This window comes from Pinus tabuliformis, chromosome 7 (genome assembly GCF_031772625.1).
Source record: "Pinus tabuliformis cultivar Carrire ecotype Pingquan chromosome 7, CPIR1, whole genome shotgun sequence".
Classification (NCBI taxonomy): Eukaryota; Viridiplantae; Streptophyta; class Pinopsida; order Pinales; family Pinaceae; genus Pinus; species Pinus tabuliformis.
The window spans coordinates 291,329,825-291,344,020 of NC_142293.1; the positions used below are offsets into that span (position 1 = coordinate 291,329,825).

At 40.6% G+C, this 14,196-nt stretch overlaps 1 protein-coding gene across 1 annotated transcript in view; it reads left to right on the plus strand.

Annotated features, from left to right (window-relative positions):
- The window catches only part of RCK (DNA helicase ROCK-N-ROLLERS), a 418,165-nt gene that overhangs the window by 225,726 nt on the left and 178,243 nt on the right, over positions 1-14,196 (plus strand). The window contains exons 7-11 of the mRNA XM_089455815.1: positions 4,803-4,840; positions 5,128-5,149; positions 5,454-5,666; positions 5,959-6,115; positions 6,257-6,308. Of these exons, the coding sequence (XP_089311941.1) occupies positions 4,803-4,840; positions 5,128-5,149; positions 5,454-5,666; positions 5,959-6,115; positions 6,257-6,308 (482 nt within the window). The remainder of the gene's footprint in view (positions 1-4,802; positions 4,841-5,127; positions 5,150-5,453; positions 5,667-5,958; positions 6,116-6,256; positions 6,309-14,196) is intronic.

Below are 14,196 nucleotides of genomic sequence, written 5' to 3' on the forward strand. Positions count from 1 at the left end.
ATGTTGAAGATGCTCTTGAATATTAGTAAGAGTTGTTTTGTTGATGTTCACCATGTCGCCAGCTGATGATAAAATCAAATTGTTAAGAATTTGGGACAGTTGAATGTGTGTCGCCGTGTTAGTTTGCTCACTTTGAATTCAGGCTCGCTTGTACCATTGCTTATTGCTGATGCTTTAAACACTTGCTAGAGTTTTATAGCTTGGTTGCTTGAACTCTTGATTTCACGCTTGCTTGATGACGATTGCTTTGCTTGAATGCTTCACTGACACTTTGTGAATGCTTCAATCAACTTCACACTGGCTCGTTTGTTGTAGATGTCGTGCTTTGAACTTTCGCACTTGATTTTGACATGCTTGCTTGGTTGTTTGAATGACACGCTCGCTTGCTTTGTTGTTTAAATGACACACTCGCTTGCTTTGTTGTTTATTACACTTGTGTTAAACACTGGCTTGATTTGATGCTCACTAGAATTCACACTTGTTTGATGATGATTGCTTGCTAGATGGCTTGCTTGATTGATCACTGACACGTTGTGTTTTTTTGAATGTACTCACTGAATGCACTGATTTTGAAAAAGGAAGGGTGTCGAACACTGTCAAAAATGCACCCAAGAGACAAATGACAAGTTCAATCTTGATGACTCAGTTGAAGACTTACTTGACTTAATGTATTGACCTTAACAATTCAAATTAGGGTGTCGGTTACAACCGAGAATGCACCCGTACAATTCAGTTAAAAAATGTTTATCTACAAGTGATACAAATAGTGTTGACACTGTTGATGTCGTCTTGGCTTGAAATGCTTGATTTTGTAGCATCCTTAACTTGATTGCTTTCATTACATGATGTGAAATGTGCTTGCTTGGAAGATCATCTTATCAAGTTGATGATGTGACGCTTTGTGCTTGTGTACTTAAGCTTGATTAAGCATTCTTATACTTAAACTTGCTTATGTGCATGTAGTTGTTTAAGCATAATACAAAGAGAGCATTTTGGTAATCTGAACACAAGTCATTCACACACATTTATTACACACGGTGTACCTAAGATCCTCTTATTCAGTTTCGGGCGGATCTAGGACACAAGCACCACAAAATTTATGATTTTATTAATTACTGGAGTACATCACTCTTCAATGTCACAACTTTGTCATGGAAATTTCTCAATGAGAATGTCACACTTGCAAATTTTGGAAGCAAATTGTCTTCAAAAAACTGTCTGCACTGGCACAATCGCTCTCAAAGTAAAAAATTACTTTGGAGTACAACAATGACTTTTGCTAAAAAAGAATTCACTTATCACTCCAAATACAAAACATGCATCTTATGACTTCACAAAATCACTTAGGACTCCATTACAAAAGATTACAAATACTCCTTATCTCTCCAAAATTACAAAAATAATTTCACCTTATCACTCCACAAAATCACTTCAAATAAATTCACACTTATACCTCCACTAAAAAAAAATGCACTGAAAGCTCTCCTATCCTGATAGATTCACAGGCTATTTTACCTGCATTGCTGTTTCTAGACGCACTACGACACTTGGCGGATTGGTATGCTACAAAATATGGAGATTATCACATTGCAAAGAATTATTAAATCGCCTCACCAACCAAATGACTGATTCAATAGAATTCTTAGCGAAACTCTAGTCCATGGTGGGATCCTGCATTTGTGCACCAATGGTGCTGTTATATAGTTTGATATTGAAGGAGGAGAAGTTGCCTTTGCCAATTGTATGTCCTCATCAGAGGGCCACCAGATCTGTCTTATTCAAGCCTTTGGGACGAAATGGTCGTATTATTGGCTAAGGTAAGGGTGTCCCTTTGATGTCATTGATGATTTTCAGAGCCTCCGCTCTGAGTGATAAGTTGGGGGCAATTGCTCGCCGGATGTTGAGTTCAACAACACAAACCTATCGCATCCCTAGACAAAACAGTCGTGAAAGTGGAGCCTCAACAATCCTGCAGATTGTGTGATGTCTGCACTCAAACAGGCTTCCATGGGCTGTAGCACTATCGACTCCAATGACACAACTCGTGTTGTAGAACGCCCACGAAAGACCTCCCACGGGACTTGGCAGAGCATTCACAGCGCTACATATACAATCACAAATATAGAAAGGAAAACAGTGGCCAGAGTCATATTTGCCATTTTCTTTGATATGCAATACATCCTTTGATCCAGATTTAGTTTAGCGAAATTGCCATCCCTTTCAGATGATTGAGAACTCTGATTGCCTAGGTAGATTTATAGGCCTTCCAAGTGAGAGGAAGGTTCAAAGCAAGGGGTCGTTTTTCAAACTCATGAGGGACGAAACAACTAGAATGATAAACGAATCAACAATATTGGCGTTGATTAACTGAATATGAATTTCGCCATAATCGTGGCCAACATTATTCCGAGCGTGTTGAGGTCCGACAGGTTCTGTGGATTCACCCCAATGAAGGTCACTGTTGTGGGAGTTCCTGATGTGTTCCCTGGCGATGTCATGAAGTATTGAATAGTAACTTTAGTGGGATGGAGACAAGGCAGTCCGTTGGTAAAAAACAATGACTTGGTGTCTGCGACGCAGAAGTATTCTCCAAACCACGCTTGTTTGACAAATTTTGCCTCGAACTCTCCAAGCTGAGCATAGAAACGCTCCAATGTAGATTCCGCCTCCTTGAAATCAAACAAATTTCAAAGCTAGCGCTCTCTTTCTCCAGGTGGCCTTGCTAACACGCATTAGCCACACAAGCGCATAGGTCTTTCATAACTTCCTGACTTTCCCTTTAACTAGTGATCTCGCTCACTCCAGTTCGACTATCAAACCCTTAAGCTCATGCTCAGCTCTAACTAATCTCACTGTAGCTCTGATACCAATTGAAGAGATTTAAGAAACTAATAAATAAAACACTCATAAAATAAATAGCAGAAATATAGAAAAACCAGACATGGTGGAAAAGGCCTCAGCCTTACAGCATTCCTCACATTCTCATATCATTATTAAAATAATGTTTATGATACATATAAATACATGGGGAAGTTTGTCTCAAGATAGTGCGTCTATCTTGAACAAACTTGGTTGAGAAAATATTTGAACAACACACTAATCAAGGAGCCTAACTAGTTGGAGAGAATCTCTCAACCAACTAGGCCTAAACTGACTCCTACCCATGAGGAACAAACTCAATCTAGAAAGGTAGGATTAAATCCAACTTTCTTGATTTTAATTAATTTAATTGTTTTGGATTTATAATTGTTTTATTATGAGAGTGAGGCTAACATTTGGTGAGTAGATAACTCGGCCTCCTGGAGTGACAGTTCTGCCCTCTAATAGGAGGATACTCTGCCTCCAACAATGATAAATTTGCTGCAAGCTCAATCTTAACTCGGCTTCCAGAGAGGATGGCAATAACTGAAGCAATTCGACTTTCTTAAAAAAGGTTTCCTCCTGCAAATAAATTCGTCCCAATCCACCGGCAACAAGATTAGAAATTAATTTGAATAATATATGAAATTCCAACTAGGGTGGCAAATGTGTCCACAGAAATTGGATGAGGCTAGCTAGGGTGGCAATGAAATCCACCAAAACTAGTGTGAGGATTTCGCTTGAAACGCTTGAGTTGCAACTCGCTTGAGCTCCAATCCAAATGATAATGAGAAATCACAAGATAGAATGATTGAGGAATGACAATCCTCCTCTATATATAAGTTTCCTTCGGGTTTTCTCCAAGCTTCAGAACTTACTTTATTATTATTTTACTGATGAAGCCATTTTTCCTGACTTTTTGACACCTTTTTAATAAAATAATTTTGCGGCTTGCCCCTTTTTTATTAATCATAATTTGTCCCTTTTATTTATAATAGTACCAAAATTGATCAAATTTCTCTTGGTCTATCATTTCTTTTCTCGCCAGCGTAAAAGAGACCATTAGGCAAGTGGTAATAATAGCTCCATGTTCAAGAAATGGGAGACATTACATATGTTGGATGGGAGAGAAATATGATAAGAGCAAGAAGTGACGTATCCTAGCATCATGTTATGTGTTGATCATATAAGGCTGCTGGTTGGCTGGCTATCCAAAGAGGAGAATTTTTTTCTCATATGGGTTATACCCAATTTCTGGTGGGTAACAAAGACCATTCTAGGGTGTGTAGTTTGCAATCTCCTTTGAGTTCCATTTGGATTAGGATTCCTTAGTCATCTAACCTCCCAAGTCTTGGCCAGGGAAGCCTCCCTTGTGGGGATAATATCTGACCACAAAACAGCAGGGGAAAAACCATTGAGGTGAAAGTGGTGTCTGACCTCTTTGTTTCCCTAGACCTGGAGTGGCTAGTGAGGCTTTGCACTAGATTGCTAGATTTTGCAGTAACATTTCCCTTAGCAGATATTTCAAATCTGCCACTATTTTGTTCATACATTAAGAAGATTTGAACAAACCTATATATAACAATTTTGTTCAAATCTATAGCAGATAAGTTTGTTCAATCCTAACACAGTTGACTGCTTAGACAATAACTTAGAATGAAAATTGATAGCTTTTGTAAACTTCGTGCATCATGTTCATCCAACCAGTCAGCTCCAACAACCTTAAAACATGCTTTCATTTTCATGTTCTGAAATGAATTCTTAACAAAACATATCAAGTTGATTCTTATCCAAGTTTGTTTCTCATCTTCTGTACCAATGTTCGTTTTTTTCAATTCTGTGTGCACTGCGTACTTCGAAGACAGAATTGCTTACACACTTATATGCACTTTTTTCTCTGATACTAATCTTGTTCATTCTTACAACTATTATTCACTGGACAGGATATGCCCCAGCCAAAAATGACTTTCTCTTTGAAAAGGTATTGTTCACTATCCATTGTTGTTGTTGAGCTTGAGCAGATATAATTTGTTGCACATTGGACGTAAGCAACATGAATAAATTTCTCATTTGACAATCCAGCAATTGAATATTACAATTGATTGTGTTCTGCATCTTACCTTTTACTGTGCCCAAAACACATTCTGATACTTCAAATAGTGTTTTTAAATTTATTCTATCCTGGTTGAACTTTTGAATTTGCTCTCATACTTTTTTTCTTTTTCTATGGTGTTTTGTATGGTTGATGATGATCCTATATCTACTCAGCGCCTTCAAAATTTCCTCTATGGTAAGAAGTGATGCTTGATAACAAACCCCCTTCAAATGCTGGATCTAGTGTTGAAAGATAGAAATGCATGAGTGCCCTTCTTAATTATTTTCCTTATTGCTCCTTTTCTTTCAAAAGGAGGGGGAAGAGGTATAGTAGGAAAGTAAGTATTTTTATGCAGCAGGGTGTGGGAGGGTGGGGATTTCTAAGTTAACCAGTTGGTATATGACATGTTCATACACTTCTATGTGTGTGGTTGACCCCATGTGTATGTGTAAGAGAGAGAGAGAGAGAGTAACAAGCATCTGTTTTACTGTCTTCACAGATATGCTCATGCAATATTCTAGAGGAAAAGCGGCTCTTGTATTTTGCTCTACAAGAAAAGGAGCTCAGGAAGCAGCATTCCATCTCTCTCAAACAGTAAAGAATTTTGGATTTTCAAATCCTTTTATAAAGTCAATGGACCAACTTGAAAGGCTACAATCAGCTGCTCTTTCAAGCAGTGATAAACAAATGCAAGCTTGTATTCAATGCGGTGGTAAGAGTTTTGTTGTCTTTTATTCTTTCAAAATCAAGTTGTCTCCTTATCCAACTTATCCAGACAATTAGAAACTTATTGTAATCTCTCTAAGAAAGACCTTTGTGGCTACCTAATAAGATGATCAAGAGATTTGCAGAATCTGAAATAATTAATCTCTCTTAATGTATTGTAGGGAGTAGAATTTGACTGATAAGAGTAACAAACTATTGTGTAAATGTTTGAGTGTATATTGCTTTTTCAGTGATATATAGTACAAAAAAGTTATTAACTGTAATTTATTTTACTGCAGTGGGGTATCACAATGGCGGTCTTTGTTTAAATGATAGAAACCTTGTTGAAGGCCTTTTTCTAAAGGGTGATTTACAGGTTCTATGCACTACAAATACACTAGCGCATGGTATCAATTTGCCTGCACATACAGTAATCATCAAATCAACACAATACTTGTATCTTCAAAACCTTCCTTTGATTTTGGTTTGTTGTCCATGTTGAAAAAAGTTGTGATGCATTACTGAATCAGAGGAGATATCCGTTTATCTGAGTTATAACTTCAATCAGTTCTATTTTCATGTGAAATTTTCTTTCAGTAATAAGGAGAAGGGCCGGTACCTAGAGTATGATCGTTCCACTATATTGCAGGTCTGTTTCTTTTCTGTCACTTTCAAGGAAATTGTCTGTATCACTTTGAAAACTTAAGAGCCTTTAAATAATTACAGACTCATCAGTTCACTATGTTATTCAGCATTGGATAAGTAATAGGCACAGGGAAGCATATTTTCTTATGAGACGAGTAGAGATTTCAGAAACAATAATTGGGTAGCTTTTCCTTCCAGTATTCAAGTCATAGAATTGGTGCACATTTATGCAAAATTATGTTATCAAAAAATAAAGAAGTAGTTGGCATGGGAAAGCATATTTTTTCATAAGACAAGAGAAGAGATCTTAGAAGTAACAATTGGGTATGTTATTGCTCAGGTTCACCCTAAAACAAAAGTCCTAACCTCACCCAAGGGGAAAGCTTAAGGATGCAACAAGAAAGCTACCCATTGCCACCTAGGTAGCTTTGCTTCACTCTTCAGGCTAAGGGAAAGAACTATCTTAGCCTAGGGGGGAATCCCTGAACTAATCTTAAGCCTATCATTGGTATAGGAGAGGAAAGTGACCTAGGATTAGTGTGCTTGATTCAACTAACTCACTTAGATGTTGTTGGTCTTAAGTCTTATTGACATGGAAACTCCCCAAACCAAGCAATGACTCGATTTCAGATTTCAAACCTGACTACGATACATACAATGGTGATCAAGAGGATACTTGAATTGAAAAATAATCTCAAAATTCTTATGATTGTTAGTTTTCTCTAAGCCCAATGTAGTAGGCCTTCTGGTAACACGGACTTCCTGCAACTCAGCCTTCTTGTAGCTCGGTCTTCCTATAGCAAACCTTCCTGCAACTCAGCCTTCTTATAGCATGCCTTCTGGTAACGTGGGTTTCCTGTGACTCGGCCTTCTTGTAGCTCAGTCTTCCTATAGTAGACCTTCCTGTAATTCGGCCTTCCTGTAGCTCGGTCTTCCTGTAGCAGACCTTCCTGTAATTCGGCTTTCATGTAACTCGACTTTCCTATAGCAGTTCTTCTGGTAAATCGGTTTGCAGCAAATAAAGCTCAGAAAATTAACCCTTTAGCCAAGGGTTTCTCCTCTGAAAAATCCACTTCAAACACCTGCAAATTCTCTTGTTTATAAGAGTGGAAGATCTGAAGTAACTCCCCAAGAGCCAACTAGGGTGGCACTTGAATTCCACTGAAATTAGCTGAGCTAACTACGGTGGAACTCTAAGTGCATCGAAATTAACTGAAGAATTCCACTTGAAACCCTTGCACCAAACTTGCTGGAGCCAAATCAACTCTCTAGAAATGATAGACAAAATAGAATGTCTGAGAAGTGACCTCCTCTCCCTTTTTAAAGATTTGTTGGATCTTTCTCCAACCTTCTAGAAACCCATTATTTTTATTTTTAATTGATAAAGTCACTAAGTGGGTTTTTTTCTTATGTTCTCCAAGTGACTTTTGCCCCTTTTTAGCCTTTTTTATCCAAAAGCACTTTTCTCCTATTTTATTTAATGAAGTGACTTTTTATTAACTAATCAAAGTCACTTTTTATCCCGGGAAATGCTTAGTTCACCACCATGATCACATGACCACGCCAATGCCGTTTTTAATCATCCCGTCTTGTAGATATTTTCATCTTGATTCCAATGAGCTATTACACTAAGGTGTTCCTCCAAATAATCAGCGCCAAATAGCACCTTAAGCATAAATAATTAAAATATGTGTGATAATATCATAATAACCTTATTTTACAGGAATAGTCAGAATGCAACAGAACCAAGAACGAACTGTGCAGAACTGACCCTGATGATGAAATATAGCAAGCGAACCCATCGGACCCCATAAAACTCCTCCAAGCCCATTGATGACATAATCTCGCTCTTGTGGCGTGGCTGTCATAAATCTTGGAAATAAACCTCACTGCATCATAAGGGAAACCAAAAAATGGGGATATTGCATGGGTTCAACAATCAATGCCACTAACGACAAGCTACATAGAGGGCTTGGTGCTCTTGATTAAATGCTAGTTCCATGCCTTCATACATGACAAAATCCAATGGAAATGTTGCAATCCCCCCAATCTTGAAATCGTAAAAACCGTCAAGTCTACTAGATTTTGAGTGGGATCTAAAATTCTGCTTTCTCCATATGAAATCCAATGAGGTTGGAACCTCTCTCAAGCATCGTAAAACAATTAATGGTAATGTTAAAAATTTAAGTAAATGGATGCAAATGGAAGGTAAAGGAGAATGTCATTCCATAGCATTAGTAGGGCCCTAGTGCTAAATATTAGGTTGCCCCACTTATAAATTATTGTTTAAAAAAAATTACGCAGAGAATGTCCTTGGATGTGTTACCCACCACTTGTAGGTGACACCGATAGGAGAAAATTTTCTCCTAGATTGTCTTCAGCCAGTAGCCAACAACTCCTTGCAGCTACTAGATAGCTTGATGTGCCACCATCTCCGCTACCTGAGCCAACCATTATGTGCCTTCACCCATCTGTTATGATCATATGTTTGAAGTTGGGTCTTCCAACCTCGAAGGTATGGCTTTCATTATGTAATTGATTATTTTTGCTAACTTATCATGGACATATCTGGACATGGATTAGTGGAGGGATTCAGTGGAAAGAATGGGCTTGGTTTGTACTCTTGTCCAACGTGGTGGTTAACCTTGTATCCTAGCCCTGTGGGATCTCCTTTATTGGCTACTAGCTTTAGGAGTGACACTACATGGGAAACCCCGATTTTGGTCGCGTGGTCCTGCTTCTCAACACCACGTACATCACTACCCTATGCTAATTATAACCCATTATCACATATTTCCCATATGGGTCCACATTTGTCCATTGTGTCCACAAGGAGTTAGCCTCCCTCTCCCCTTGTCCACACTTTGGGTCGGGCTTGGAACGATGCCCTGGAGGTTAATGCAGCTAAAAGAAAAGTCAAAAGCATAATTTGTCCACTTACAACAGGAAATGTACCATAGAATGCAAATTATGGCCGGGACATAAAAATTTAGCACGTGGGCACAAGCCAAGCGTGAACTCTACCCCTATCATTATGGCCATCTCCTAGGTTCCTAGTGTGAAAATTTGGAAAACCCCGAATCCTACTGCAGCAACTGATTAAGTTTCTTCTATTTGTTAAATAAACTGAACAAATTATTTACTGTATTCTACGGTAAATATCGAAACTAATATACAACAACCCTCACAAATAAAATATTGCGGAAGAAAAATAATTCGAGAAGAATATATGCACACACACACACAAATACATAGTTATTTTTGGACCAATGTCCTTGGAAAAACCCAACTTGGAAAAATGGGTGCAACAACTGAGGGTTTTATTATTTTGCAGTAGTAAATCTGAGTACAAAACTATGGATGCTCAAATCTAGCAATACATACAGAGAAATGAATGACAATAAGTCTAGTGAGAAAAATCTCACTCCCACTGGCTATCCAACACTGACCTTGGCTCAAGATGAGCTACTTTGTGTTGCCTCTGCACAGTCCCTGTGTCAGCCTACGCAGTACTGCGTCCCACAACTCGGAACTGCGTCTTTCTCGCTATTGGATCCACTGTTGTCTAGAAGATGGACTCCTGGCTCCCGGGCTCCCACTCTGGCTTCTGGCACTGAATCACTGCTTCTTGCTAGAAAAATACGGATTCCCCTCTGAAGCACTGCGCTGCCTCTCTGTGGCACTCACTACCTCTCTGCAATGCACTCACCAGAAGAGGAAAATATTCCTCGAGCCTTACTATCTCTACCCCTCTCTCACTGCTTCGAGCTCACTAGCTCTCTCTCTGGTAACTCAGCGCTGCTACTCAGGAAATCGATTTGCCAGTGAAATCGAACTGGTGGTGTCTCAAGTGTGTTCTCCAACCCTCATTGAATTTCTTCTTATAATCTCTCGTTGAGACAACAACGGCCAAGATTAAAACATAATCGATGGCTAAGATTAACTAGAACTCGATCAATCTCTTTTTCTAGAAGATTCTCACCACGACTTGATTAATACCCTTTAATTAATCAAATTCCCTAAGTTTAGACCTAGGAACCATTAAAAAATGATTAATTATTTTAATTAAGCCATCTCTAGGGGAATTTCCAAAAATGATTTCTGGGTTTTGGATAATACATGTATTCTAGCCTCTCCACCAAATTTCGTGGCTTGAACAAATTCGACGCTACAAAAACTAACACTCCCTTTTAGCGAGGAATGTGTTCTAGCGCTGCAACCCACTGAAGCAACACCTTGTCTATGCACCATCTCCTGTCACGCTGCTGATGTCTGGCTGCTGCTGCCCACGAACTACTGCCCAACTCTGATATACGCTGCATCTGTGCTGCTTCTGGCCATGCTGAATTGCTGCCAACACTGCATTTGCACTACAACTCCCTCTCCATCTGCTGCTACTGCAACTAAAAAGCATCCAAAATATTGAATCAATTGCGATCAATATGATGCATCTATCACTCGAGTCCTGACTGCTGCTAGACTGTGTGCTGTCACTGAAGCCTTTGCGCTATTGCTGACTCTGTTTTGTGCCAACTGCATTGCTACCCACTCTGCACTGCGCTGCCCAGTATTTAACCGCTACTAGCCACTGCATCTATCACTCTATCATCTGACTGCACTATCTGCCATTGATCCATCCTGCTACTGCATGTTATGGGCTCCTGTAGCAAGGTATTGATTCATGAGGTGGACCTTCACAACAATCTCGCCCATCCTATAGCTCTCTGGGGCTACAAAACCAAATCACCCCACCTCACTCCTAGAGGTATATCGGTGATCATGGCAAACTCTTCCTCCAATCTGGAGGACAACCTGTCGATCTCAGCAAATGCAGCCTGTTGATCCTGCTTCTCCTCTTTGTCCTTCTTTCTGAGAGGACATTGAGTACTGTAGTGGCCAAGCTCACCACTTCTAAAGCATTTGACCTTGGAAAGGTCCTTCTTCCTCCTGCGTTGCTCTTGTTGTCCCTTTGATGTGAGGGCCACATTCTCCTCTTCTTTCACTTGCTTCGTCCCACTGCTGGTGCTGGTGCCATTGATGGTTCTCTTCACCATATCTCGCCTCATCTCTTCCTGTTGCAGATCAACCCACATTCGATCCCACTCTTGCAACTTGTCTTTGCTCATAATACTCTTGACGAAGATTGCCAGTCTTCGGAAACACTGTTGAGAGCTAACCGCACCAATTTTGTAGGTTGGGGCGTTGAGCCTACTGCAGATAGCTGGTCTTGGACATCCTGAAGCCTAGTGAAGAAGGGGTCTACGCGCTCCCCCTTTTGCATCCTCGTACATCTCAACTTCTCCTTAAGATACATCTTCCGCTGCTAAGAAGATCCCTTGTATACCGTAGCAAGAGCCTCCCACATCTGCCGGGCAGTATCTTTGCCTGCTATGTGGGACACCTCGTGATCTCGAACCCCATTGAGAATCAACGTCTTTACTTTTGCCATCTCCTCCTTGTAGGCCTTCAGCGGATTTGTTTTTGTGGGTACAACTACCACGTTATTGATGTAGGTTTTGAGATCGCATTCATCTAGAAGACAAGAAATTCTTGCCTTCTAGATCACATAGTTGGAGGCTCCCTCCAACCGATCTCGATCTCTCAGCCCAGCGGATGCCATCTTTGCAAAATTTCGAATTCCTCCTCTTCTCTTGGAGAGTGGGCAAATCTGCACACAACTACTGTTGCTCTACTGGGAAAAATCGAACTTCTGGACTAGAAGTTCCCTGAGAAAAGAATTCCCTTAGTGTGTGCTCTTCCTTCCTCCCAACGCTATTTTGCACTAGAAAATTGCTGCAAAATAACTACGTCCTAGCTGAAGATCTAGTCTACAAGGAAAATACCACTGCTCCCTCTGCCAAAGGTAATTTTTGATCTGGAAAATTTGTTCTCTGTCGACTCTCTCAGAGAATTAAAATTTTCCTCAAAAACTGACCCTCTTGGCTAAGGAACTGTGTTGCCTCTGAGAGTTTAGAACTACTGCCTACACAAAGTTTCGAAATTCCTTTTTCCTTTTGCTTCTAAGCTCTCCGACTTATGATCTGTGCTTTGATACCATGTGAAAATTTGAAAAACCCCCAATCCTACCGCAACAATTGATTAAATTTCTTCTATTTGTTGTTGATTTGGGGTAGCATTGGATGTTCTCTAGCCACGAAAATTGGTGGAGAGTCTAAAGCACATGAGATCTCCAATACCCAAAAATGGTTCGGGCAGATTCTAAATAGTTTGGGAGATATTAAAATAATTAATATTTTTAATGGAGTCCCTAAGTCTAAACTTAGGGAAAATAAAATATTAATGTGAATTAATATAAAACTGTGTTAGAATGGCCCAAAAGTCATGGATCAAGCCAGACCTAATCTTAGCCGTTGATTAGGGACTTAATCTCGGTCGTTGATTTATCAACGAGAAAAGTATAAGAGGAGGCTTGAGGGTCACTTGGAAAATACACCGAGTTGATCAAGATTTCGACTTTCTGGGGCTGGGTTTGATGAGGAAGTCGAGAGAATGATCAGAGTTGCAGTTGAGGGGCAGTGAATACAGAAGCAGAGATGCAGAGATAGCACCAGGAGGATTAGCGCAGTAGCCGAGAGTAAGGGATGCAGAACCAGCCAGGGGTTCACGCAGAGCCAGCCAGGAGCTGCGTAGTGCCTTAGAGGGCCAGTGTGGGTGACGCAGAGGGCCAGAGGGATGGCATAGTGCCTCCAGAGGCTGACGCAGGCCAAACCAGATGACGCTGGGCAAACGTTGGGCCAGAAAGGGCTGAGGCTGTCCCTAGAGGCTGACGCTGGGGTTTCGTGGGGCAGATTGGAGTTGTGAAGCTGCTAGAGTGATTATCCGGGGTTTCAGCTGGAACATCTGTGTCCGACTGAGAGGTACTACTACCGAGATTATTATCTATTGGGTGAGCCAGTTTTGGCTCCCAGATTGTATTAAAAAACTACATAATAATAAAACCCTCAGATAGCTGCACCGGTTTTCCCACATTGGGTTTTTCTGGGAACATTGGTCCAAAAACAACGGTGTCACTCGTGTGCTTGTTTTGTTTCCTTTAGTTGATGCTCTGTAATGTGTTGAGCATGTACTTGTATTTATTTCCAGTATTTACGTGGTAAAGAACTTGTTAATTAATCAGAACAAGTAGGCAGAAATAAATCAAAAAGTACATGAAGGGTTCTAATAGTTAGACATAGAAATTCCAACATGGTATCAGAGCATGGTTGCAGATCACAAGAGAACTGAGGACATCAGCCGAGCAGAGTAGTAGCAATAGAAAACAATTGTCCCAAGTGACAGATGTTGTTCCTAATAGAGAAGCAGCAAGGAAGGGGTGACACAGTGCCTGCGTCATCAAGTTTGAGCTGGGAAGAGGATTAGCGCAGTGGCAAAGGGGAGCAGACTCGACCTATGCAGTGCCCAGTCATCTTTCTCAGTCAGGAAGGATTGATGCCTGTGGCCAGGAGGTGCGAATTTTGCTGCTGCCGAGATTGCAAAGAGCCTAGAAGCTCTAACCTTCAGTTTGTTGGGGTTTAGGAGGCTGTGGGTAAGTTGCAGAGTGGAGCTGGTGGGGTACTATAGTCAGAACAATACCTAACAGGGCAAGGCCAAGGAGGAGGTAGTTGCTACTGAGGATTTCTAGCTGAGAAATCCAGATTAGTGGTGCAGCTGCACTAACGATCACAGTGAGGGCATCTCGACATTGGCATAACGGTTTCCAGGAGGGAAATCGAGGCTCAGAGGGAGTCACACCAAGAACTTCCAGGAGGGAAGTAGAGGAGCAGCAAGATCGCAGTGAACGGGGTAAGAGACCAGGACAAACTGGACGGTGCCTCAAACTTTGTAGTCTGGAAGGCCAAAATCTTATCTGTTCTAGACAGTAATTGTGTCAA